We start from the raw sequence: 27,799 nt of genomic DNA on the forward strand, positions 1-27,799 counted from the left end.
CCTATTTTATCACAATTTTGACGATCATTTGACGATCATTTGACGATCATTTATTCAATTTTATCACTTCGCTACAATTAAGTTAAATAGCTTCAATTGAGATATTCTACATAATAATATATGCTCATTAATTTGTATTTATTGTGTATTAAATTTCATTAGGATTGCATTATTATTGAGCAACTTTTACTAGTAGTAACTTTTTAAATTTTAATAAAATTAGTGTTTTATTAAATTAATTAAACAATCCTACATAATAATATATGTTTAAATTTTACAAACAACTTAATATTAGTTTTATTATATGAGTATTGCTAATCTTAACCGGGGGGATAATTCCTCCCCCCCTTAAAAATTTAAAAAAAATAAACTTTTTTTATGAAATATATAAAACAAATATAAGTGGATATTAATCGCATAAAAATTTGGCAATTTTTGGTTTTAAAAAAATTTTTATCATGAAAAATACAATTTAACTATAAAATCAAAATTATGTAATTTTCTCAAAAACCATCTGAACAACTACCCTTTTTAACTTAATAAAACCTTTTCTTTTCATAAATTTACATATAATCTTATTCTTAAATTACTATACAAGTCAATATTTTAATTAAAAATTGAAATAAAGGGAAAGGGGAGGAAAATTCCCCCAGGTTAAGTTTAGTAATTCTCTTATTATATTATGTATTAAATTTTATTAGTATTGCATTATTATTGGGCAACTTTTACTAGTAGAAACTTCTTAAATATTAATAAAAATACATAAAATTTGACTTTTAAATTATAAACTATCATAATCTGACCATTTTTGATATAAAATTTCAAATTGATTATCTATATTTTGTTCTAATCTTTCTAAAATATTTTGCATATCTTCATCATTGTTTTCATCTAAACTATCATTCATTTCCTCTTCAACTAAAGGTATTTCATTATCTTTTAGTGCAGTAGTTAATCTTGCTGTTAAGGTGTTAATATTTTTTTGAATTCCAAATGATAAATAGTTAAAACAATGACTACATTTCCCATTATATAAAGCTAAACATTCTTTATGGAAACCATGCCCACAAATTAAAACAATACTATCAGATGAATCTATATTATTAAATAATAAACATTTTTCTGCATCACAAAATTTATTATCAGCAGGTTTATATTCTGTATTCTATGCTAATGAAAGAACTTTTATATCTACATTAATTTTAAAACTTGGAAGTATAAAACTTGGATATTTAATATTATCAATTTGAATTGTATTTCCAATATTATGATAAATTTTATCAAAGAGAGAAAATAAAAATAAAGAAACTTTTTTTTCTAAATAATTTAATTTATCTTGAGAAATAGTTAGATTTCTTGAATTAATAAAAGATTCTTTAAAAGAATTATTATATCTTTCAGCATCAATAATTTTTGCTTTTTGAATAATTTGCAATGCATTATTTGATTCAACAGTCTGATTTCTAATAGAACTATGGAAGTTTTCAACAAAATAATCATTAAAAATTGGTAAATTATTTTTTAAAGTATCAGACATTGGATGATTATTAAGTTCCCAATAAAACACATCACTCAAAAATACAAGTGGTGCTTTATTGTAATTGCGCCTCCTTAATCTTTGAAATAATACCCAAATTCTTACAACACCTTTTAAATATCCTTCAAAATATCCACTTCTAAAAAGTACTGCATATATATCTAAAGTAAGTGGTATAGAATTATCTAACAAATCAATCATCATTCTATATTCTGCATCCTTAGAATTTCCAAAACGATGTATAATAACATTTCAAATTTTTTTCCAACCATTAAATGTTAAATCTAAGATAAGATTAATTACAGTTTGTTTTGGTTTCTGAGATAATACTTTTTTATCTCCAAATAAATCATGATACAACATTTCAAAAAAAAAAATAATATGTTTGAAATAAGGTTTCTCTACTATTTAAAGAAATATGAAGTGGTCCTATCATAGGAATTAAACTTAATATTTGTTCTGAAATTCCAGATGCAAGTCCTTTATTAATTCTTAATGTTATAGCTCTTCTTAAATTTACTTATCCTGGCCAATCAGCAATTATAGGAATAACATAATGGTCTAAATAATCAGTATTTTCTGACCTTTCAAATACTTTAAATAAAACATTTGAACATTCAATATAATCTTTAATACTATGTAATGGGTGCAAAATAAAATCTACTAATTTGCTATTATTTAATGATCTTAATTCTTGATGTTTTTGAATACGACCATCATAATTATGTACATTAAGGTTTTTAATTCTATTTTCATAAGAATCTTCAATCAAAAATTGTTTCCATAATTCATTTTGTTCATAATAACTTTTACCTATTTGATTCATAAAATGATTTTCAAATTTTTCAATAATTAATTTAAAGTCAATTCCTTTAGGATTATGTAATGAAATATTATTTGAATAATATGGTATTTTTGAAATATTGGGATTAGAATTTAATAAAATTGTAACAAAATGAAAGATATTATGTGTTTCTAATAATGATAGTGTAGTACGACGATGAATGTTATGATAATCATCAATATTTAAAACAAACATTTTTTCTATATTTTGTAAGCAATAATTATCAACAGATTGTTCATGTTCATCTGAAATAACTTTTTTTTGCCTATCTACAGTTTTTCTTAATACTGATAATCCTATGTTTGCAAGTGTATCAATAGAAGCAGCCGATGCTCCAGAAGTTTGTAAATATGAACCAATATCAACTTTAATTCCATTAATATATTTATTATTAATACTAGCTAAAAAGTAACATAGAGAAACCAATTTTTTCTTATTACTATTATTAGTTTTTTCTGATTTATTAGCAGGATTAGTTCCTTCATATAATTCATTAAGAAATCTAATTAACTGTTCATCTGTTGTTTCTAACATCATTTTAAAAACTGTATAATCATATATTGGCTTTTGCTTTAGCTGGTGCTGATTTTTATAAAGAATATTTGACATTATTTTAATTTTTTCACTTAAGCTAACTTCATGTGAAATTGATATTTGTGTAATAATTTCTTAATAATCTTGTTCTAATTGTTTTAATTCTGTTTAATTATACAAAATATTGTTTCTTAATGGATAAGTATGATTTCCTATTTTTAATATATTATTATCATTCTTATTTTTAGAAACTGGTATATTATATTTTTCTAATGTAGTATAATCAGGATCACTATCTGTTTTCTTTCTACATAAACTGCAAATTTTAGCATTTTCATCTAATTGTAAAATTGAAATTAGTCTTTTTGGAACCTTTTCAAGACTAAATTTTTTTGGTTTTTTATTTGAATTTTTTGATTGACTTTTATATTCCTCATGCTTTGGATGAGAACAAACTTGCAACAATTTATCCAATCTATGGTTCTCATTAAGAATAAATTTATTATAATGAAATGTACAAAGAAACATTCCATATGAAATTAGTTCAATATTAGTTTCTGGAATTGATACTTTGTCTCCTACTTTATAAATTTTTCCATTACATTCATTAGAATCAAATGCACAAGTTCGTGTATCACTATTTGACATTTTTAAAATTCAAATTATATTTAATAAATAGTAAATAAAATCTGGTTAATAAATAATGTAAATAAAGTTCTATTTGTTTTTTCAAAAATTTGAAATAAATTTAAATTTAAATAAAAATTATATATTTTTTATTAAAATTTACTAATAGAAATAATTAAAGCATATATTTATAGTATTATTTATTTAATTTTATGTCATTTATTTAATTTCGTGGCATTAATTCATCAAATTTTGTGGCATTTATTTATTAAATTTCGTGGCATTTATTTGTTTATTTCGTGGCATCTACTTATTCATTTTGCAAATTAATTCATTAAAATCTCTAATAATAAAACATCTGCATTATGAATTGGATCACTGCATTATTTTTTTTATAGATTCTACATAATATAAGGAATATTTGTGCAAAGTTTTGTGTTTCGTCCATGCATATTCATCTCCGCCCATCAATTTTTGTCTGATGATCGGCAAAAAATTATGAATTATCACATGTATAATGTGCTATAAAAATATTAAAAAAAATTATGCTAATAATTATATAATTAAAATTATATGATAATTTTATGCTTAGCTTAGATTTCCATTATTTTTTTGCCACATTATTTTAAAATATTTGTGGCTTTTGTAATAAATATTAAAATCCAGAATTATGTGATCGGCAAATGATCAGCAAGGTGATATAAGCATTTCCACCATGCTCATGTGATCATATTACAATTGTTACAATTGATTCCTGATTAAAACTCTAAATGGTCCAGATTGGTTTGGATTAAAGAGTAACCCAGAACTAGACCAAAAAATTGCTTCATTTCGGTCTAATCTGGATTATGTTAAAAAGATAATCCAGAACTGGACCAGACCAGACCAGTTATTTAATTCAGTCCACACTAGTCAAAAACCAATATATCAGGTAGCAGATATATATCAGATATGTACCCGATATGTATAGTATTAATGCAGAAAATCAGGTACCTGATATGTGTAAGATATGTGTAAATATATATATCGTCTACATATCATTTATATATCATATACATATCGGGTACCGATATGTATATGTAAGGTTGCTTGCCGAAACCTTCTTAATAATTGCCGAAACCTATATGGAAAATGCTGAAACTATATTAAATCATATTAAAAATCCTGCCGAAACTTTGCCAAAATGCCGAAACCCCCATTTGCCGAAACTGCCGAAACCCTGCCGAAACCATAGTAAACATATAGTAAAATCTTGCCAAAATTTATCACAGGATTTTGGAGAGGTTTTGGCAAGCAACCTTATGTATATGATATATATATTTACATATATCTTACACATATCAGGTACCTGATTTTCTGCATTAATACTACACATATCGGGTACATATCTGATACATATTTGCTACCCGATATATTGGTTTTTGACCAGTTCGACCGCATGGAAGACTTGATGCACCTTTTTATGTGCAAAAATCGTCGTCTGCCTATGCAACAAATTTTACAATCTTATCAAAAACATCTGATTTCAAAAATTTTGGAAGCCGGAAAATTGGCTGACATTGATCCTACTCCATTTATTGCTAAACTCACTTCTCTTTCATGCTGGTCCTTTTCTTCTACAAATTGGTCCTCTTACGCTCTTGTCCGTGGTTGTTTACCCAAACTTTTTATTGATTTATTTGTTGACTTATCCATTCCAAGAACTTCTGCGATAATGGTTATCGCTGCTATACACAATAATTTTGTCTACAAATTCAGAAGACGAATTTGGAATCCGCGTTCTTATGAAAAGTGTAGATGGGAAAACGCGATGAATATTACCTACAAGTTGAAAACTACTCCGAAGCCATCTAATTTGCCAAAGTCAAATTACATTCCCTATTCATCTTTACCACCTCCGACCCTACACGATTCATGTGACTCCGGAACCGATTGGTTGAAGAACTTGATAAAATATGGATTGCCTTAGTTTAATCACTTTTCAGGTTTTATGGGTCGTCTAACGGTGCTACTTAATAACAGCTTTTGCAGGATGGAGTGTCGATTTTTATAGTGGGCGTGCTATTCGTTATTTTGTTAGCATAGTTGCTTCTACTTTGGTTGGAATATATCAAGGGGGAAGATCTGGGGAAATTTAGTGTAATGCGATTTTTCTTTTTTAGATTAATTTTTTACTTTATATTTTCTTAGGACTATATAGCTTTGTTTTTAGTTAGTTTTATTTTTATATTTTTATTTTTATTTTTTGTAAATTGTAAAGTTCGAATAAATTTAATAAAGATAAAGGCTACTATGCCATGTTTGCCTGGTTTTTGACCAGTGCCAGTCTGATCTTATAATAAAAAATCTGAAATTCTGATTGGCTGTTATAATATCACGTGACTAAAATTAAAATTTTTACCAAAATTATAACTGTATTTTAATTCCATAATTCTGGCCTGTAGCAATCTACTAGGACCCAGAAATATATATATAGGGGTCAGGTGGCGAAAAATTTTTTTACTATGAGCTGTACGCAAAGACTTTTTATATGAGTAGTACGCATAATTGACACCTGATATTGAAAATCCTGCAAAAATACGCAAATAAAATTTCAGACATTAAGTTATTAATTATTTTATCATGGCTTCTCTATTATTTATAAAACCAAATACTAATGTGAAAAAATAGAATTTACCATTTTTTCAATAATATTTTTCTAAAATTTCACTTTTAACCATTAGAAATTTCTTTCAATTAATACTAAATATTACAATGCAGTTAATTAAATAAGTACGTACAATAAAAATATTTTATATATAAGATTAGCCAAATTTAGACCAAAAATACGCAAACTAATTTTTTACATATAAAAATTTTGATAAAAAATATGCAATCTTGATGACCTAACTATAGATGAAAAATTCTAAAATTGTACGCAAATCAAAACTTTACTCCGTCTAATTCCACTATGATGGCGACGCATCTGTGTACCTTACCCCTGTATATATATTTCTGGATCCTGATCTACTTGATATATGTAGCTTTGATTTAAGCCTATATTTGCTTTGTGTAATATATATACTATATAAGGAAATTATGCATTTTTATACACTAATATCACACAAAGTAAATATAGGCTTAAAATGAAACTACACATGTTAGGAAGATCGATATGAAGCCAGAATTATGAAATTAGAATACAGGCAAATTTTTGGTCTAGTCCCAATCTGTTTAATTCAGTCTGGTTAGATTTATAATCCTGGACCAAACTGGATCAGACCTAATATTTCAATTCAGGTTGAAGCATCAATCTAGATTGGACTAATTCTAATTTTCGGTCTAAAACTCTGGATTGCCAGATTAGGTCCAAAGTCCAGACTGATTAAAGCTTTATTCCTGATGTGTCTATAGAGATAATCTGATTCAAATCAATCTGATCTAATTTATTTTATTGAATTGTTGATCTAATTTGATTCGATTTGACGGAAATGGATTAAATTTTTTTGATTCAGATTGAATTATGAATCATAAAATATATGGTCTGATCGATCAGATCTGCAGATATGAATCGAATCAGATTTTTTCAGAATACTATATGTATTACTAATAAAATATAATAATTGGTAAACAAAATACCTTCACAATTAAAAAAAATTACTAATTAATAAATATACCAGGACCCAGAAATATATATATAGGGGTCAAGTGATGAAAAAAAATTTTTACTATGAGCTGTACGCATTTTTTCAGAGTCGGAATTATGATAATGTCAGTCAGTTACTATATTACACTGGTAAAAAAATGATTTATCCTACACATATCTTACACATATTGGGTACTCAAAATGTAGAAAATCATACACAAATAATACACATATCATACACATATCGGGTACTAATATATATATCATACATATATCAGGTACCTGATAGGTATACTATATATATAAGTACCCGATATGTGTATGATATGTGTATTATTTGTGTATGATTTTCTACATTTTGAGTACGCGATATATGTAAGATATGTGTAAGATATGTGTAGGATAGACCATTTTTTTACCAGTGTTAAGAGATAAAATTCTGACCGGCATTATCAAAAATTATCTAAAAATGAAAAGATTTTCATGACTTTTTTAGTTCAAAATACGTAAACTCAAATCTAACCCTTATATGTATATTTTTGGGTCCTAATATACCATTTCTTAAAATATGATACTGATTATTATGTGTAAGTTGTTAAAAATTTATTTGAATTCTTCAGAAAAAAAAAATTATTATCAGCTATTTTTATTACAGTAAATATAATAAATAAAGTAAATTTAATGTTATTTTTACTAATAAAGTTAACTTAAGGTCTTCTTAAAATTTAAAAACAAGTGTTAAATATACATGAAGTTGAAATTAAAGCCCAAAAGTAGAAATATTTCAACTTGGGAAGGTTAAAAGTCAAAATTAAAGTTGAAATGGTCAAAATTACATCATAGTCATGTGATTTTTATAATTATAATTTAATATAAAATTTTAAACATGAATAACTCCGTCAATATTAATGCTACAGATATGAAATACATATCATTGGATCCTCTCTATAAGCTGAATCCAATTGTGTAAAGATCATAAAATTCGAATCACTGGATGCAGAGATTGTTAACTTTGAATTTTAAAATTATTGTTTACTATAAAAATTATAAGACTATTTAATACCAAATTTTAAACATGAATAACTCCGTCAATATTGATGCTACAAATATGAAATACATATCATTAGAATCCTCTCGATGAGCTGAATCTAATCGTGTAAAGATCATAAAAATCGAATCACTGGATGCAGAGTTCGTTAACTTTGAATTTTAATATTATTGTTTACTATAAAATCATATGACTATGACGTAATTTTGACCATTTCAGAGGTCAAAATTAACCAATTTCGGTTTCATGTATAGCTAATAGTGTTAATTTCAGGGGTAACAGTTTTTAAGTAATACAACAAATAAGTTGTCCTCCTTCTATACCTCTAACTTACTATATTATTTACTTTCTATATATTCCTATATGAGGTGTAATTCAAGTTAAGATATCAAATTTTGTTCAAAATTTATCAGATATTATTCAAAAAATATCAAAATTTGTCAGAACTTTACTGCACATCACTTTACATAAAAATTGCACAGCAATTAATCATTTATACACTAATCAAAATTTTTTTATATATATTTCTCTTAATAATTACAAAATAAATTGATTATGACTTCTCCTTATAATACTTCAGGTAAGTTTATAAGTAATTAACAGTTTTCCAATCTATTAAAGTCTATTAGCTAGTGTTAATTTCAGATTCAGAAACAGAAGGTCATTATTCTTACTGTACTATTATATATTCTATATCTCAATTTCAATCTACTCAATCTACTTTTTAGAATAATAGACAATCTATATGCATTACATATTCTCAGTATTATTTAACTCAATTTATTCCTTTATCTACTTTTCAAGCTAATAGACAGTTTATAAAAGAGAAAAGGATTTATATATCCTCTATACTTATTATTTCAGCAAGAGAAAAGTTGCTTGAATACCAAAAGATCCATCTAGAAGGTGAAGAAGAAAAAGAAGAAGAAAAAGAAGGATATACAGGATCAAGAGAAATAACTTTGCAAGAAAATGTTTCACTTGATAATTATTTACGTTATATTAAAAATAATAAGGATAAATTCAATTTAGTTCGTATATATTTACATGATGGAAGTATTAAAGCATATGAAGTACCATTAGCTCTTCATGCATATACATCAGGAAATATCAATGTAATAATGGGTGCATGGAATCGTCAGGATTTTGATTATGGTAATAATCAAGATCTGATTTTAGGTCCAGCCAGTTCAAGAAGACCTAATTGTGTGATCTTTCCAAAACATCGTTCTTTACCAGCAAATCCTGCACAAATTGCTGATTCTATAGGAGGAGCATATCCAACGATGGTAGTAGAAATTGGTTTTTCACAATCTCTTTCTGATCTTTACCAAGCAGTAACTCAATATTTTAATCAACGAACTACGATCCAAATTGTATTGATCATTAAAATATTTGGAATTTATACACATCCTAATACAAATATATCTACTATCGCACTAGTTGCTGCCTTATTTCTTCGTACAAATTCCAATCCATTAGTTCCAACCAGTGTTGTTTCTTTTGGAACAGCAAATCTCGATTCAAAAATTGTAAACTTTATTATTCTGGATATGAAAACACCAATTGCTAATTTTATTGGTTTTGGACTTCCTGATCCTAATAATAATAATATTCCATTTCCTTCCTGTAATGCGGCTGGTATTCCAACATATATAATGAATATTCCTGGAACAGAATTATTTGATAGAGTTCCAGCAATTTATCTTTCACCAAACTTTAATCTTGGATGCAATATAGATCTTTGGGAACTTCAAACCACAATACGACGCCACTTAAGAATTTGATTTTATAGATGAATACTTGAATTAATTGTATAGAAAATCTTTATTATATTTATTTTATATTTCAAATTAACATAAGGTTTAATATTTAATCAATGAAAATATGCAGATTAGCTTTATCTTTTACATATAATTTGTATTCTCATAATCTATGTAACTATTTATAGCTTTTTTTTGCTAATATAAATTATATAAATATTAATAAAATTTTAGTATTAGAATATATAATAAATTTTTAATCATTATATATTATTTATTGCTAATAAATAAAGTGAAATAAATCTGTATTGCAAATAAATAATTTATATATATAAGTATAATAAGAAATTAAGAGTTGTTGCTGTATCTATTCAGTTATTTCTTTTATTTAACTTATTTCTTTTATTTTAACTACTGCAGAACATTGTATTTCCATTAATTCTATTAAATAATTCACAATTCTTTTGTGCTTTTTCATTATTCTTTTAAAGTAAATTTTCTGTTATTTTTTTTTTCATTAGCAAATATTTTAGTGATTATTTCAGATGAAGAGTTTTGTAATAATTTAAACATTTCTCAAGATTTTTTTTAAAGTTATTATAGTATAAAATAATTTTCTGGTTTATTATTTTTTTTTTTTTGACATTAATGATTTTAATATATAACTGAAGAAATTGGCCATCCTTATTCAAATTAAAAATAGTTTTTTAATAAATTTGTACAGAAATTCAACTATCTATAAATGAATATCATACTTATTAAACATATATTCAGGATTCTCATATATTTCATATTTTAGTTTTAGCAAATTAGTTCTAATTTAGTCTGAAGTTCAAATTTAATTTTTAGCAAATTTACAATAATTTAAATAAGAAAATTTCTAAGTTTACACAGGGTGTTTGTACACAGGTCATATAAATATAATTTTTAATAGATTAATTTTTTGTTTTTTAATTTGAAATTGAATGCTACTGACATTATACTCTTTTACTTTTTATTCTTATTATATTACAGATAAATATATGTATTTTCACCTGCTCTGCAAGTTTACTTAAGGCATTAAAGGAGGTTTTGAATGCCGTTTTTAATCTACTAATATGACCCGTGTTTAAACACCCTGTGTACAAATAGAAATTGCCTTTAAATAATTGTTATATTTTTAGGTTTATTAGATTAAAAAGGTTTTTATAAAGTCATACTATGCATTTTGGTGAATTTATATTTTTTTTAGTATTGATATTCATTTTTTTTTTACAATTGATTTTTTAAAATATATATCATTTTGTGTCCTTTTTTTCTTTATAATATAAATAGCAAAAATACAAAACTAGTTTATTTACAAAACAAAACGGATAGTGAAGTTCGTGTCACCAACGCCATTACTTTCATTTATTTCTGTTTTAACGTTAAAACTTGAAAAGCTTTAATATTATAATAAAGTGGAAATATACTAAAACTTGTTTATCTGAAAATAAATTTTGTGCAGCTATTATTGATAAACATATAGTATTCTGCATATGCGAACAAAAGGTTATTTTTGATAATGATTATGATGACACAGGTCGAAAAGTGAAAAATCAGGCATCAATCAGTCACCAATCGGTCACCAATCAGGTACCTGATTGGTGACCGATTGGTGACTGATTGGTGCCTGATTTTTCACTTTTCGACCTGTGTGAGTCAAGGCTTAATAAACATTCTAGAAATTTAAGATGTAAAATGAATAACATCAATTTGGTTTACCCAGTCTTTTTCCTATTTTACCTAAATTTAAAAAAGTAAAAGAAAGTTTAGAAATTTCAGAAAATCCATCACATCACCATTATTATTTCCAAATATACCATGTTCTAGTTCCCATTCTAAACAAATAAATATTTATATTAATAGAATACCAGCCACATGTAAAGATACATAACAATGAGAAGTAATTAAAAAGGAGATGTATCCAAATAAGTTTTCAAATAAAATACCATTTAATTATAAAAGGCTTAATAAGGAGAAAACAATCCAATTTAATTAGCAAATAATCATTAAGTCAGAATGAGTTATTAATCATTTTGGTAAAAAGAATTAATTATATTTTCATCAGCAAGTTTTGAAAGTGTTAATTTACAGTTTTATACTAGTATACGCGTTGATTAATACCAGCTAGTTGTTCAACGTGTTTTACAATATTAATTAACACCTATACCTTAATTTGTTTCTCATATTCCCTAATCAAAGGTTTCTTTATTATATTTAATCACCTGGCTAATAATTTTCACCATGTATTATCTGTTTATGTTCTATTATCTGTAATGTAAGAAATAGGTAATATTAAGAGTGCTGAGCATTTAGGCTAATTTTGTGACATGATCTTTTGAGTAATACCTCTTCTGATAAAATGTCAAGAAAATTTCATCACGAAAAGTATTGATGATTACATACTTTGCCAAAATCTGTGATATTAACGTTCATGAATAAACTAAAACCAGCATATAAAGTTTTTACTTTTCCAATACACATTTTACATATCAATACTACCTGCATTCATATTAAAATATAAGACCTGAATTGATTTTATTAATAATATATGAATTTACAGTTAATTACATGACAGATATGTTACAAGTTCCATTTTGAAAAAAAATATTAAATATTTTCCAAAAAAATTTTATACAAATGCTTAAAATGTGTAAAACTTTATTGTTGCCTTTCATCCTATTTTCCCCTTTTACTTTCCCCTTTTACTTTTCCCTTCACTTTCTTTAATGAAATGTTAAAAAATGGCTCAAAAATTATTTTTTTTTCATATTTTTTAATTGGAACGTTGACTAATGTTTTAATTATTTCATTTTTTAAATAAATATTAAAAAATATTTAAAAATTTTTTTTTAATAAAAATGTTAGCTAACATTCTGATTATTTTATTTTTTAACGAAACGTTAAAAAATGTTTCAAAATTTTTTTCATTTTTTTTAATTGAAATGTTAGCTATAAACATTCTAAAATATTTTTTTATTTTTTTTTAATCAGAATGCTGGCTACTAACATCAGTAAGTTTTTTAGTATTAAGATCCTCAAAGAATCCTAAAATCTATAACATAAGAAGGATCCTCAAAGAATCATCCCTTCCGCTAAGGTTGCTTGTCTAAACCTTTTCAAAATCCTACGATTAGTTTCGTCAAAATTTTACTATAGATTTATTATAGTTTTGGCAAAGTTTCGGCAGTTTCAGCATTTATAATAAGTTTTGGCAGTTTCGCTTTTCTCCAAAGTTTCGCCAGTTTTTTAATATAACTTTAATATAGTTTCGGCAGAATTTTGCTTTTCGGCGAAACGCCATCTTGCCTAAACCCCTAGATTTCGGCAAGCAACCTTACCCTCCGCTGAGGGTTCCTTATTGAAAAAAAAATTAAGAAATCCCTAAAGGTTAAAAAGAATCCTTAGAGATATTATTTAAAAAAACCTTTAAAAGTATTGTTTAAAAGAAACTTTAGGGACATTATTTAAGTAAACCTTAAGGATATTATTTAATTATTTAATTTTTTATTAATTATTTATTATTTCGACAGTACCTCTAAGCTAACCATCATGAAAGAATTTCTAGATGTCTGCTCCGTTATATCTGCCGTACGTGGGTAGTTGCTCACTTCTGATAGGCACTAGTGGGTAGCATAACTGTGTCAGAAACCCTGCTACACTACGATCCATCCTTGTATGGGTATAAACTTGGGTCGTCTTCCCAGTGTGGTATATAGGGGGTAGGGGGATGAACATCCGGTTACTTCTAAATAATTAGAGTAGGTTGCTTGGTTATCTGTTGCTCAATGGTATGAGTATATTACTGCAACTGGTGTTGTAATGCTCCCTCCATGTAGCTTTGGTGAGCCGGCTATGCTGATGTCTCCTAAAACATAAAAAAAAAAAAAAATTGTTTATTATTTCGAAATTTATACAATTTTTACTCCTAATTTAACTATCTAATTTTTGGTTACTATCATGATTATAATTATTTTCTAATTCTTGATTATCCCCCAATTCTTGATTATCCTCCAATTCTTGATCATAATTACTCTCACTATCACCGCTATTGTTGCTACTAGTATCACTATCATTTTCTTTACATAGTTCCATAAGTCTAATTTGTTTAGTAGTATTTGCGGTTATCTCCTTTGAATTAGAAAGACAATCCTAAAAAAATTTATTAGTAAATATTTTTTAACTAACGAATTAAATAATTAATATAATACATATTGCATACCAAATAAATATTATATCTATTTTGCAAAGAATTATCACCAATAGATATTTTCGGATGTTTCGGATTTAATACAGTTTCACATACAGCTAGGGTAAAAGCCGTATCCTTTTCACTTGTTTTCTTTTTACCCCATGCCTTATTCTTTATTGCTTGAATATATAAAAGGTTTCCCTCTTCATCAGTTTTAAATAAGCATTCACATGCTTTTTTGGTTTTACATGATTGTTTAAATGAATAAATATCATCAGCTGATGCAGTAGTATTTATACGAACTAGCCAATCTTCACCAAATATGTCAAACATGGTGGCACAAATATCTTTGACTTTATCACAACACTGACTTTTAATTATATCATTACACTAAAAATAGAAATTTTATATTAATAGTTATTATTTAGTATTACTATTAATAAAACAAACAAATCCATAATTACCAAAGGTTTAATTCGTCCTTCATAAATATGCATCCATTGAGGTCCATGCTTCTCAATGTATCCAGGTTTTTCTTGTTCAAGCATAGCCTCAAATGCTTTTTGAAATGCAATACCGTCTGGATAAATCCCAAGAATGGGTAATTGAATTTTACAAGTTTTTGACGCTAAATTATAAATACATAAAAATAAGTAGTCGATAAATTTAGTAAAAAAGCAATTACAAATTATACATACCTTCCAATAAGAGTTTTCAGGAATCATTAATTGGTCAACTTTTTCCAATAGTTCATTTAATTGTTCACGAGTTTTCTTATAAAATTCCTTTTGCTCGTTTTTAACATCATAAATTACTTGAAATATTTCTTTATTTTGAGTTAAACAGTTTTTTAAACCTTCCATAAGATGATAATAAGATGTGTTTATCATAAATCAAAATTAAAATGTATATTTTGATTATGCTTATGATAATGACAAATAACACATCTTACCATTAGTCTTGTTTGATATTTGTCCCACATTAATATCTGCAACTTCACGATCCATTTCAACTTGCATTGCAGTATTACATTGTTCTGTTTGATCTGCATCAACGATAACAATAGGTTCAAGCGTAATGGGATTTTTTTTCTTTTGCTTTGTGACTTTTTTTTTATAATAAATAAATATAAAATTTGTTAGTTTTCACTTCTCACACTATATTATGAACTTATTATTGTCGTTTAATAAAATAATTCTATTATTAAAGATATAGAATTAGGGCCCAACTTCAAAGCAATTTTGTCTGCTTCGCTAACTTTTCTCCCAGAATTATCAGTAGTAGCGTTAGATGTCTTCTGAGTTTCTTTTAAGACTTTTCGGGTAGGTGCTACAATAATAAATAGAAATATAAAAATTTAATTTCTAATATATTCAAATTATTTTATTGTTGAACATATTACTTGCTTTTTTTCTTAGTCATAATGATGTCTTATATTACTGAAGAGTGAAATATTGAAAAGTTTTATTTTGTCTTTTTGAGATTTAGTGAATTGACACGAAAATAATTTACACGTTAAAGAAGTAAAAAACCTTACTTGCCGTGATATATATAAAAAAAAAATTTGAGAAAGAAATAGAATTAAAGTAAAAAAAAAGTTTAAATAAGTTATTTTCTATCTCCGCAAAATCAATGTAAATTAGACTATTATCCCTGAATACTTACTAATCAATTACATAGTAACAAACATAATGATTAATTAAAATCAGTAAGAAAATGATGATAACTGAAACTGATTAATTCATTTATCTTCGTCTATTGTAAATTTAACTTCTTTCCACATTTCCCTTATATATTTCATCCAAAAATATTTCTTGAAAGACAATATACGCCATCGTCAAATATTTATGGTTTAGAAATTATTATATATTTGGATAATATTGGAGAAAATATAAGATTAGGTAATTATTTCTAAAAAGTATTAATGGTGGTTTGGTAGTGCAACTGAACCAATATTTTTTGGATGATATAAGGTTCTCGGCAAACTAGTAAAGCAATAATTCTGGTTACTAATTAATAGGAAAGAGTAAGGAAGAGTGAATAAGAAAATTAAAGAAAGACAAAATACAAAAATGTATAAATGTAATTTCTGTGAGAGAGGTTTTTCACGAAGAGAGAGTCTTACACAACATTTTAATCAACTCCATCTATACTTCCAACAGTCACGAACACTAAATTGGGTACAAGATCAATGATATGCGTACCAAAAACCACCTTGATCTTCAGACAATCTTGCTGAGACTGAGGCGAATAATTTATTACCAATAGATGATCAAAATCTGTTACCATCGCAAATTTCAAGTTTTGGAAATGATGAAAGGATCGAAATCGATGATGATGATGAAAGGATCGATGATGTTGATGGTGATGATGGTAAAAGGATTAAAGACGATGATGATGAAAGAATCGAAGATGTTGATGGTGATGATGATGAAAGGATCGAAGATGTTGATGGTGATGATGGTGAAAGGATCAAAGACGACGATGATGAAAGGATCGAAGATGTTAATGGTGATGATGGTGAAAGGATCGAAGGCGATGATGATGAAAGGATCGAAGATGGTAATGGCAATAATGGTGAAATGATCGATGAGGATGAAAGTATCGATGATGATGATAATGAATTATCAAATAATAGTGATAAAAGTGAAAATTCTTCTGGTAATATTGACGATTTTTACAATGGAAGTTATATTGCTGCACTTGATGATTTAAATGGCAATAATAAACAAGAAACTGTTACATGGCCAAGTCAGACATATAAAGAATTTATGATAGCAATAACACAGTATCGTATTTCAGATGCAGCAGGTGATGCAATGTTACAAATAATAAAAAAGAATTGTACTGAACCACTACCTGCTTCTACACGAAAGGGACGATTGTATATGGATACAATGAATATTAAAGGTCTTCATCTAAAAACATAAGATCTCGTTGAATTTGAAGGAATAACTTATAATTATTGTATATGTTCTATGTAAGCACTGGACATTTTTCACGTATGTTATTGATCACTTTATAATAGTGATACATAAATTTTGGTCACTTTATAATTAGTGATATACAAAATTTTGATCACATTATTATAAAATAATAAATAAAATACGCGAAAAAGGTCTCAGTTGCTTTACGTCATACATATCCAATAACTTTATTATCAGTCATATTTATGATAACTGATTTACACTAGGATGCTACTCTATCATGTGACCTTCGGCCATATGATATACATAGCAATCCTAGTGGTAAATCAGTTATCATCTACAACATGACCGATAACAATTATGTATTAGTTATTTACTAATCTAGTAGTATATAAATAGGTTATCATCTGAAGGATGATGGCCTATTTATATACTAAATTAGATCAGTAAATAACTTTTTTATCATCCTGGATATACTAATTGGTCCGCCAGTTTATAACTGGCGGAAAAAATCCTAAATACCAATTAGTAGCCAGGTGATAAATTACATTATCGCCCTATCATTGATGCAATAAAAAGTCTTATATCTAATCAAGAATTATGTAAAGAATTTTTTCTTGATTATAAGGAAGAGTGGGAATCTCGTGGTGTATGTATAAAATTTTAACAATGACTATTTTTATAATAAATAATTAATAATTGATATTTTATTTAATAAGGACGGAACAGGACCCCGAAAAATACATATGGAGGTCATAAATGATCGGCAAGATTTTGGCCTAAAATAAGCAACTTTTCAGGGCCGGAATTATGATAATGCTGGTCAGTAACAAAACGGACAATAAAATTAAGGCCGGCACTATCTAAAAAAGGCAAGATTTTCATGAAAATTTAGGTTCTTTTTAAGCAAACTCAAATGTGACCTTTTTATGTATTTTTCGGGGTCCTGACGGAACGTTAATGTGAGTATATTCAGAACAAAATACTGCAAAATGGTGGCGTGAAAGAGAATCACCTTTTAGTAAAATTCTTGCAGTAATGTTATACATTGATGGTACTACACTTGATACATATGGGCGACATTCTAAATACCCAGTATTTTTAACGCTTGCTAATATTTTTAATTGGCGCCAGAATTTGCCTGATGCAAAGGTTTTTGTTTGCTTTTTACCACAATTGAGTACTAAAGATGGTAAACTTTGAGAATCTAAGAAATTTAAACAATACAAGCGAAATTTGGAACAACGTGCTCTGAAATATTTGCTAAGCCCACTTCTTCAGAAAGAAGACATCTACTTGGCAATAAATGGAAAAGTAGAACATTTTATTCCACATATATCTACTATATTAGCTGATATGTTAGAGGCACAAAGTATTTGCTATACTTACAAATAAATCATATTGTACAACATGTCCTTGCTACAAATGTCTTATACCGGGAGACCAATTAAATAATATGCATGTTAATGTAAATTCTATCATTTTACGAATCCATAAAAATATGAGTGCAGTTGTTTTATCATATGATGCCGCAAAATATTCCATTCATGAATATGAAAACTTTTTCTGGAAATTTAGGTAAAATATTAAATAATTAATTTATATTTGATTTAAAAAATAATCCTATCTAAATTAATATAATTTATTTACTTTAGAATGATAAATATTTATGATGTAGTGGCATTAGACCGTATGCATCTGCAAGAAATTGGTTTGTTTCCATATGCTTGACTTTACAAGAGAAATGATTATGTATCAATCTGGTAATCAAATTATTACCAAAATGGATGTTCAGTTAGCCACTATTACGCCATTTAGTGGATTAAGAATATTGTGTAATGGATATCAACAAGGCGCAAAATTTACTGGAGCAGAAATGCGTGATGTTATAAAAATAATTATATTTGTACTAGATGAGCTTTATACAAATAATGATATAATTAGACATCGAAATGATACAGAAAATACGTCACATGAGTTCGTTGATTGTAAAAAATTAATTCAATGTTTTATAAAATTTGTTAAAATGTATATAACATCTAGAAAAGAAAAACTTAATGAAGATGAATTTAATGAGTTTGAGGTAATTCTTTAATTATCATTAAGTTGTAATTTAATTTATTTAATTTATTTAATCTCAGTTTCTCTTATATTGATATAGCAAGAAATTATTAGATGGTCAGATGATTTTGTCAAATTATTTAAGACATTTTCGCGAAGTGAACTTCGCCTACCAAAACTTTACATGTGGCGATATCATACTATTCAAACTATTAAACATTATGGTGCAATTAATGGACTAACGACTGAAACCTATGAAACATTACATAAGAATTGGGTTAAAAACCCATATAGAATATCTAATAAAAAGAATGTTCTTGATCAAATCATTAAAACTGTAAGTTATAATAATTATTTTATATATTTTTATTTATTGTTTTTAATGTCAAAAAATAAAATGGTTTTTATATTTAGATTCGTTGGCAAATAATTACAACTAATGAATTAAAAAAACCAACTATGTTAAAGTTAGATTGTATGCGATCTTTATTATGGAAACTATTTATTAGTGAATTGGATAATCTTGAACAAAAATTAAAGCATGAAAAAGATATAGATAGTTTATGTATTGAAGGAATACAAAATTTAATTTATTGTCTAGATGCATTTTTAGATGAAAAATCAAATATTTCATCTGGAATATTAACAAATGGCGAAATAGTATATGGGGACGCCCGTAGCAAAAAGGGGGGATAGGCCAAAAAATTCAAATTTGAGATTTTATTATAATTATATGTCTATTAGTCTAATTATTAAGAAAATATGGGTTTTTATTAATAATATATTAGTAAAAAAGTTTAATTTTGAAATTTTCTTATTATTTGCATTTTACTTTTATAGAATTAACAAGCAACATAAACTTATTAAAAAAAAATCAATACTCTTAGTAAATTGCCTGTAAAATTTAGTTTTAGATAAAAAAAAAAAAGGTCCAAAAGTCAATTTATTTCACAATTAAGTGATGATCTGCCAAATTTATCACGTGATTTAAATTGCGATTTTTTTAAAATTACGGAATTATCCCATTCCCCCCTTTTGCTACGGGCGTCCCCATATGCAACTAGTAGATTTTATGGACAACCTAAATTTAGTGATATTGCAATTGCAATGGATGATGCTGATTATTTAACAGACAATGGAATATATTATGGAAAAGTAAGTTATATTAAAATTTATATTTTTTTAATTTTATATTTTTACTTTTAACTGAAGTTTACTAATTACTATGATATTTGTCATTATAATTATTATAAATTTAGATTTTAATGTTAGCTGAAATTATATTATCTTCTTCAACTTTACCAATTGCACTAATACATTGGTATGATTATTATTCTAAATGATATCCTAAAAAGTATGAGTGTCCACACTTAAAATTTGTAAATAGTTATGATGTAGTTCCCTTTAATTCAATTGTAAGATTAGTACATATAGTAAAACGTTTTAATTATCAAAATGAATTTTTTGTAAATAAATTCTACTTTTAATAAATATTACTTTATTAATTACTATAACTCTATAAGTAAAATATATAATATTATTTAAAATTAATAATTAGTAATTAAAGATTTATTTAATAAAAGTTTTTTAAAAATCCTTAAGGATTCTTATAAATAATATTTCTAAAAATCCTTAAGGATAAAACATTTAAAAATCCTTAAGGAATCTATTATTTTATAGGATCCCTAAAGATCTTTAAAAATTATTAAAGAATCCTTAAAGATTTTATAAATTTAAAAATCTTTAAGGATTCTTTAATAATTTTAGAAATCTCTAAGGATCCTAATACTAAAAAACTTACTGATGAACATTCTGATTATTTTATTTTTTAATAAAACATTTTTTAACATTTTGTAATAAATATTTTTTTTTATTTTTTTTTAATTAGAATGTTAGCTAATGTTCTGATTTACATTTTTATTTCTTTTTTAACAAACCATTTTTTAACATTTTGTAAATAATTTTTTCTCTTTTTTTTAATTAGAACGTTAGCTAATGTTCTGATTTTTTTTTATTTTACTTTTTAACAAAACGTCAAAAAATATTTTAAAAGTATTTTTTTCATTTTTTTTTAATAAAATAATAAAAATGTTGGAAATATAATTAATGTTTCATTTTCCTTTTTTTTTTAAGTCAACTTCCTAGATAATTCAAGAACGAGATTTCAAAGGTATTCTTTGAAATTTTTTTTTCTTTTTGTAGGTATTAGAATTTTGAATAGTATGGTAAGTTTTGTGACATTTGTTGTGAAACTTTAATTTTTTTATTTTTAAAGAAACGTTAACTAACGCTAACATTTTTTTCTTTTTCTTTTTATAGATATTGAACTTCAGGTATAATGGTAAGTTTTGCAACGTCCATTATAAAACTTTTTTTTTATTTTTAAAGAAATGTTAACTAACGTTAATGTTTCTTTCTTTTTCTTTTTATAGATCTATAGGTTTTCTGATAGTGAAGTTAGAAATAAAATAATCCTTTTTCTTTCACTACTTTTCATTTTTCCTTTTCATTATTTTTTTCTTTCTCTTTTCGTTCTATTTTTCCTTTTCCTTTCATTTTCCTTTTCCCTTTTCATTTTTTCTTTTCCCTTTTATTCTTTTCTTTCCCTTTTCATTCTTCTCTTCTCTTTTCATTTTCCTCTTTTTATTTCATTTTTCTATTTCCTAAATGGTAAGTTTTAAATGTTCACTTTAAAACTTTTTTTTAATTTTATTTTTTAATTTTTATGAGAGAACATTTTTAACGTTTCCTTTTTTTTTATGTAGGAATTTCAGTAACTTTAGAAACTTGAAAATGAAAAATAAGTTTTGAAGCTTTTATTATAAAAATATTTTTTTTTTTGTAAATCTTTCTGTATTTTTGACTATAGAAAATGAGAAAACAAAATGGTAAGTTTGAAAGCATTCACTTCAAAACTTTTTAAAAATTTTTTTTTATTTTTTTTTTGTTAAGAAACATTTTTAATGTTTCCTTTCCTTTTTTTTATGTAAGATTTATGGTATTTGACTGAAACGATAAGTTTTTATCATTATTTTTTTATTACTTTTAGGAAATATTTACTAACATTTTCTTTTTTTTTTTGTAGGTTCAGGAATATCTGGTGTTGAATAAGAATTCTAAAATGGTATATTTCATTATATTTTATTACAAAACTTTCTTTTTTTATTTTTTTTTTCTTTAAAAACATTCTAACTAAATGTTTATCTTTTTTTTTATAGGTTCAAGAATATGGTTTTAAATATGAATCATGAAATGGTAAGTTTTATTTACTACGAAACTTCTGTTATTTTTTTTTATTTTGTTTTAATTAGAAAATGTTTACTGATATTTCATATTTCCTTTTTCTTTTATTTAGGTTTTAGAAATTTATATCTTGGTTAATTTTTAATTCAGCTATTTCAAATTCAGAAATTTAGATTTGGTAAATTTTGTGAAACATTTTTTTTATTTTTTTTTAATATAAATATTTGCTAATGTTTTTTTATTATTTTTTGTAGATTTAAGCTCATCTTCAACTGAAAACTTGAAATGGTAAGTTTCATCATAAAATTATATATATATATTTTAATAAAAACATTTCTAACATTTTCTTTTTCTTTCTTATAGGTTCCAGGGATTTTGAGTTAGCTGGAAACTTAGAATTAGTAAATTTTTTTTATTATGAAATATATCTTATTTTTTATTTTTTTAAAAAGCATTTATTAACGTTTTCTTTTTTTATTTTATAGGATCCATCCAGTATTTTACTTTAAAAAATGGTAAATTTTGCAATCTTTCATTATGAAACTTAAATTTATTGCTTTTTTTTAGAAAATGTTTACAATGTTTCTTTTTTTTTTATAGGTTTGGATCAGATTGTGTAAGTTTCATTAATAAAACTTTTATTTGTGTTTTTTTTAATTTGAAACTCACTTTATTATTATTGTATTACTAGGAGTGCTTTGTTAATAGAAATTTAATATGTTGATTGTTTAAAAATCTGTGGCAATCCAATTATAATAAAAGGAATTAATTTAATTAATTTTTATTAATAGATAATATATATTTTATATTGTACTATATTTATACTATATTTTACAATTAATATAATTAATGAAATTTTAAATATGTTAATAATTAATAAGTAATTGTTATCAGTCATGTTGTAGATGATAACTGATAATAAAGTTATTGGATATGTATGACGTAAAGCAACTGAGACCTTTTTCGCGTATCTTATTTATTATTTTATAATAATGTGATCAAAATTTTGTATATCACTAATTATAAAGTGACCAAAATTTGTGTATCACTACGTAACTTTTATATAAATCGAACAATATTTTTCATCATTTTGAAAGAAAGTTCTACTTTATTTACTAATTTTACTATTTTTCTGTTTATTAAAATCTCTATAAAGAATGAAACGATCTGGAAAAAAAAGTGTTAAAAAAAGTCGTCAAGAGTCTCACAAACAAACTTCTTCACAGGAATTTGTCAGTTCTGATTTCCCCAAACAAACGTCGATATTGAAACAGGAATCTGCAGCTTCCGGTTCTAGTTCTATCAAAACTCAAAAACAAGCGTCAAAACAGGAATCTACAGCTTCCGGTTCCAGTTCTATCAAAACTCAAAAATAAGCATCGAAACAGGAATCCGCAGCTTCCGGTTCTAATTCTACCAAAACTCAAAAACAAACGTCGAAACAAGAATCTGCAGCTTCTGGTTTCAGTTTTACTAAAACTCAAAAATAAATGTCGAAACAGGAATCCACAGCTTTCGGTTCCAGTTCTACTAAAACTCAAAAATAAACGTCAATATCGAAATAACAATCCGCAGCTTCTGGTTCTAGTTTTACCAAAACTCAAAAACAAACGTCGATACCAGAAGCTTCAGAAGATAATGAGCCATTTCGCTTAGTGATACCATCTAGCTTATACTCGCAACAAAGCAGAATAGTACCACCAATTCATAATGTAACCGTACATAGGGAATTAACGCCTATTACACGTACAGCCAAACCGTATAGGAGCAATGTACATAAGGAATTAACACTCATTACACGCACCACTGAACCATATAGGAGCAATGTACGCATCGCCAAACCGTATAGGAGCAATGTACGCACTGCCGAACCATATAGGAGAGAATTAACGCCAATTATACGTGAACCTTATAGTAGTAATTGGACTAGAGATGTAAATGGTGAGCTACAATTGACTTTTGTATTCATTTTAGAGTTCTGGTCGACTTTAACATTTTTTTAGAAACGTATGATCTCTGAGAAGAAAATGCCTACTTACGGGAAAGAATTGACGAATTACCGTAAAGCACTGACTAAACTACCCTCTATGTAAACTACCCCCTATAGTTTTGGGACAAAATTTTGTAAGAAACCCAGGTATTTTACATAGTTAATTTTTTTTTTGAACTGGAAATAGCCGATTTACTTGTATTTATTAAACCTTTTATTTATTTATATATAAACGTATTTTTATTAATTTGATTTATCTTTACAACTATTAAAATTCATCCCAGTTATTGTAATCATCTTCACCATCCTCCAAAACACGCTACAAATACTTTTTATACCGTGTAAGCATATTTGATCAACATAGTGCAACTGTGCAAGATACCCCTCTATACAAAATACCCTCCTGATTAAACTACCCGGGTATTTTGCAAATACGGGGGTGAATTTGTAAAAAACCCAGGGTAGTTTAGTCAGTGCTCTACGGTAAATTGGCAATTCGATAATGCAAATAGCAAGTTGCGTGACCTACGGCTAGACGTTGGCCAATTACAATCGTATAACAATATACTTAGTCAGAAAAATGACAACTTGCATCACCGACATTCATCTGACCTTCAAGATATCGAATTTGAAGAGGATCAATGACCAACAAAGCGTAGGAAAGGAAAAAATCTTGTGCGCGATTCAAAAGATGAAATGGAAGTAGATGAAGAAAAAGCTAGAGTTCGTCCAAAAATCCTCTTTCAATGTATGCTTTTAACGCTCACTAAACCGATATTTTGTACAATTTAGACCAAGATGAAGACGATTCTAAAAACTTTTCTGATTGAACTAGAATTAAAATATGATGAAAAGTTTACCAGTAAGTCGAATGATGAAATTCTTTGACAAGTTATACCTCGACTAATTGAAGCGATGAAGCCAAGATATATTCCACGATACAGGCAAGTCAAGTCTTGGCTCTCTGCTTTACATAAATATCGCAGAGTGTGCTTGTTATATAAATAACGCAGCACTTTAGACAAAGATAATTGCCATTTACATTGAAACAATCGGTTAAATGAGGTAAATAATTTCTTTATTATTTCAAAAAAAAATCTTATCATTCGTTAAACTTTAAATATAGAAAAAGGCACGTCAAGTTAAAGGCGCAAAATCACTTTTCAACAAAAATGACGAAAAACTGGAGAATTATGATTGAAAAGAACTTTTGAATGTTTTAAGTGACGACCGATATCACTTTCCAGAGTATTTTGAATCGGATGAGAAGCAACCAGACGGTAAAAGACATATCAATGTTTATAATCTGTCTTGGAGATCTGAAGAGGTTTGATAACTTATTTGTCGCATTTTTTATTTTTTATTTTTTATTTGTTTTATTTTTTTCGTAATAGGATTGATTTTTTTCTAATAATAGTTAATAGATTTATTATGAAATGTCTTGGACCAACATGCTTTCTCTCTTCAATCTGCACAATTGATACGAACACGAAATTATGATGATGAGATATATAATATCGTTTCTCGTCATCTATGAGGTGCTCCAAATTGGACCTATGTAGAGCAGAATACGCTAGCTGATACTAACTTTTCTGAGCTGGAGATGCCGATTCAAATGATGGAGAATCTAATAATGGTGGAAGATGCGAAAGTGTTGGCGGAGATAGACAAAATAGTGGTAATAGAAGATTCAGAACTAACGGGAATGAAAGAATCAGAACCAATGGAAATGGAAGAATCGGAACCAATGGGAATGGAAGAATTGGAACCAATGGAAGTGGAAGAATCGCCGGAAATGGAAGATGAAACAGACAAATGGTATAAATTTGTACTTTAATTTTTGTTTGAGTTTTTATTATACTAACTTTTTTTTTCAAATTTTAGATTGTGAATTCGTCGATTTTTTTTGGATTTTTTTTGAAAATTATGGGATTTTTTGTGGAATTGTGGATTGAATTTTTTTATTTTCGTAGGAAATTTTTATTAATTTAGTATTATTTCGTATTATTTTCGTATTGTTTACGTATTATTTATGTATTATTTTTGTATTATTGTTGTAGGAAATTTTTATTTTCATATTATTTTAGTATTATTTTCGTAAGAAATTTTTATTATTTTAGTATTATTTTCATATTATTTTCGTATTATTTTTGTAAGAAAATTTTATTATTTTAGTATTATTTCGTATTATTTTCGTATTATTTTAGTATTATTTTAGTATTATTTTAGTATTATTGTTGTAGGAAATTTTTATTATTTTCGTATTATTTTAGTATTATTTTCGTAGGAAATTTTTACTATTTTTGTAGGAAATTTTTGCGATTTAATTGATTTAATTAAAATAATTAGTAAATCAATTGAAATAAAATCAGTTTTAAAACTTAAATTTGCTAAATTTCGTCAAAATTATTATGGTCGATTTTATTTATTTTTGCAAATCAGCAAATTAAATCAATATTGATTTTTAAATGAATAGTCAATTGTTTATGACGAATTTCATTTGCATGGCATGTTCGAATTTTATTGATATGTACAGCCAATTTTTTTAACTAATTCCTAAACTTTGCCAATTTTTAATTGCGAGTGGCAGGCGTTACAGTGCAAATCGTCCATAAAATTAGTTGCCGATTTTTTTGGTACTGATCGGCTAATGTCAGACCGAATTTCGTCCAACATTTGGCAATTTAAAATTTTGCCAAAATGGACTATTCTGACCAGTGTAATTGATCCATGACATAAACTCCAATATTATACTGATAATGAATTTGAAGAAGACTATATTATTGCATATAAAAATCAAATTAAAGAATTATGGGTAACTAAATATAAACCAGAAAATAATGAAAATAATAATCAAAATATTAATCAAAATTCTCTCGCAGCTCATATGTTTAAGAAGCGAAAAACTTCTTATTCTGATGAACTTGAAGCATATCTTAATGAGCCACCAGCAAATTTTGACATAGATATTTTAGCATTTTGGAAGGTAAATAACAAATACATGATATTATTTATTATATCAGTTATTTGGAAGTTTATATCAAATATTAAATTTTTAATTTTTTTATAGGTTCATGAAAATAAATTTCCAAATTTGTCAAAAATGGCTAGAGATTTTTTAGCAATTCCTGGTATATTTAACTTTAATTATTTAATAATAATTTACAATATAATCATTAATTTGCTATTTTAAATAGATACAAGTGTTCCAGTTGAACGAGTATTTTCCGGTAGTACAGATCTCATTACACAAAGATGATGCAGCTTAGATCCAGAAACAATTTGAAAACTTATGTGTTTAAAAGCATGGATAAAATATAAAAATTCAAATTAGCTTAGTATTTAAAAAATGTATTTTATGGTAAATTATTAGCATTTATCATATAG

At 26.1% G+C, this 27,799-nt stretch overlaps 8 protein-coding genes across 8 annotated transcripts; 5 read left to right on the plus strand and 3 right to left on the minus strand.

The window, feature by feature from the left end:
• Nucleotides 1-781: 781 nt before the first annotated feature.
• Nucleotides 782-2,990, minus strand: OCT59_021409 (uncharacterized protein; the record flags this gene model as incomplete). Its single annotated transcript, XM_066149855.1, has 3 exons — nucleotides 782-1,095; nucleotides 1,210-1,756; nucleotides 2,133-2,990. The coding sequence occupies 3 exons, from the start codon at nucleotides 2,988-2,990 to the stop codon at nucleotides 782-784; spliced, it is 1,719 nt and encodes a 572-aa protein (XP_065990720.1).
• Nucleotides 2,991-3,083: 93 nt separating this feature from the next.
• Nucleotides 3,084-3,563, minus strand: OCT59_021410 (uncharacterized protein; the record flags this gene model as incomplete). The annotated part of the gene is made up of 1 exon (XM_066149857.1): nucleotides 3,084-3,563. One exon carries the CDS (start codon nucleotides 3,561-3,563, stop codon nucleotides 3,084-3,086), a length of 480 nt encoding a protein of 159 aa, XP_065990721.1.
• Nucleotides 3,564-8,770: 5,207 nt separating this feature from the next.
• Nucleotides 8,771-10,002, plus strand: OCT59_021411 (uncharacterized protein; the record flags this gene model as incomplete). The annotated part of the gene is made up of 2 exons (XM_025329548.2): nucleotides 8,771-8,795; nucleotides 9,020-10,002. 2 exons carry the CDS (start codon nucleotides 8,771-8,773, stop codon nucleotides 10,000-10,002), a joined length of 1,008 nt encoding a protein of 335 aa, XP_025167205.1.
• Nucleotides 10,003-13,932: 3,930 nt separating this feature from the next.
• Nucleotides 13,933-15,210, minus strand: OCT59_021412 (uncharacterized protein; the record flags this gene model as incomplete). The annotated part of the gene is made up of 5 exons (XM_066149858.1): nucleotides 13,933-14,151; nucleotides 14,222-14,581; nucleotides 14,656-14,819; nucleotides 14,886-15,047; nucleotides 15,144-15,210. 5 exons carry the CDS (start codon nucleotides 15,208-15,210, stop codon nucleotides 13,933-13,935), a joined length of 972 nt encoding a protein of 323 aa, XP_065990722.1.
• Nucleotides 15,211-16,263: 1,053 nt separating this feature from the next.
• Nucleotides 16,264-17,121, plus strand: OCT59_021413 (uncharacterized protein; the record flags this gene model as incomplete). Its single annotated transcript, XM_066149859.1, has 2 exons — nucleotides 16,264-16,273; nucleotides 16,418-17,121. The coding sequence occupies 2 exons, from the start codon at nucleotides 16,264-16,266 to the stop codon at nucleotides 17,119-17,121; spliced, it is 714 nt and encodes a 237-aa protein (XP_065990723.1).
• A 1,498-nt stretch (nucleotides 17,122-18,619) lies between these two features.
• Nucleotides 18,620-19,875, plus strand: OCT59_021414 (uncharacterized protein; the record flags this gene model as incomplete). The annotated part of the gene is made up of 5 exons (XM_025329547.2): nucleotides 18,620-18,696; nucleotides 18,774-18,829; nucleotides 18,918-19,201; nucleotides 19,280-19,516; nucleotides 19,594-19,875. 5 exons carry the CDS (start codon nucleotides 18,620-18,622, stop codon nucleotides 19,873-19,875), a joined length of 936 nt encoding a protein of 311 aa, XP_025167203.2.
• Nucleotides 19,876-23,579: 3,704 nt separating this feature from the next.
• On the plus strand, nucleotides 23,580-24,425 carry OCT59_021415 (uncharacterized protein; the record flags this gene model as incomplete). The annotated part of the gene is made up of 2 exons (XM_066149860.1): nucleotides 23,580-23,775; nucleotides 23,998-24,425. The coding sequence occupies 2 exons, from the start codon at nucleotides 23,580-23,582 to the stop codon at nucleotides 24,423-24,425; spliced, it is 624 nt and encodes a 207-aa protein (XP_065990724.1).
• A 1,620-nt stretch (nucleotides 24,426-26,045) lies between these two features.
• On the plus strand, nucleotides 26,046-26,249 carry OCT59_021416 (uncharacterized protein; the record flags this gene model as incomplete). Its single annotated transcript, XM_066149861.1, has 1 exon — nucleotides 26,046-26,249. One exon carries the CDS (start codon nucleotides 26,046-26,048, stop codon nucleotides 26,247-26,249), a length of 204 nt encoding a protein of 67 aa, XP_065990725.1.
• Between the last annotated feature and the right edge of the window lie 1,550 nt (nucleotides 26,250-27,799).

This window comes from Rhizophagus irregularis, chromosome 3 (assembly GCF_026210795.1).
Source record: "Rhizophagus irregularis chromosome 3, complete sequence".
NCBI classification, from domain to species: domain Eukaryota; kingdom Fungi; phylum Glomeromycota; class Glomeromycetes; order Glomerales; family Glomeraceae; genus Rhizophagus; species Rhizophagus irregularis.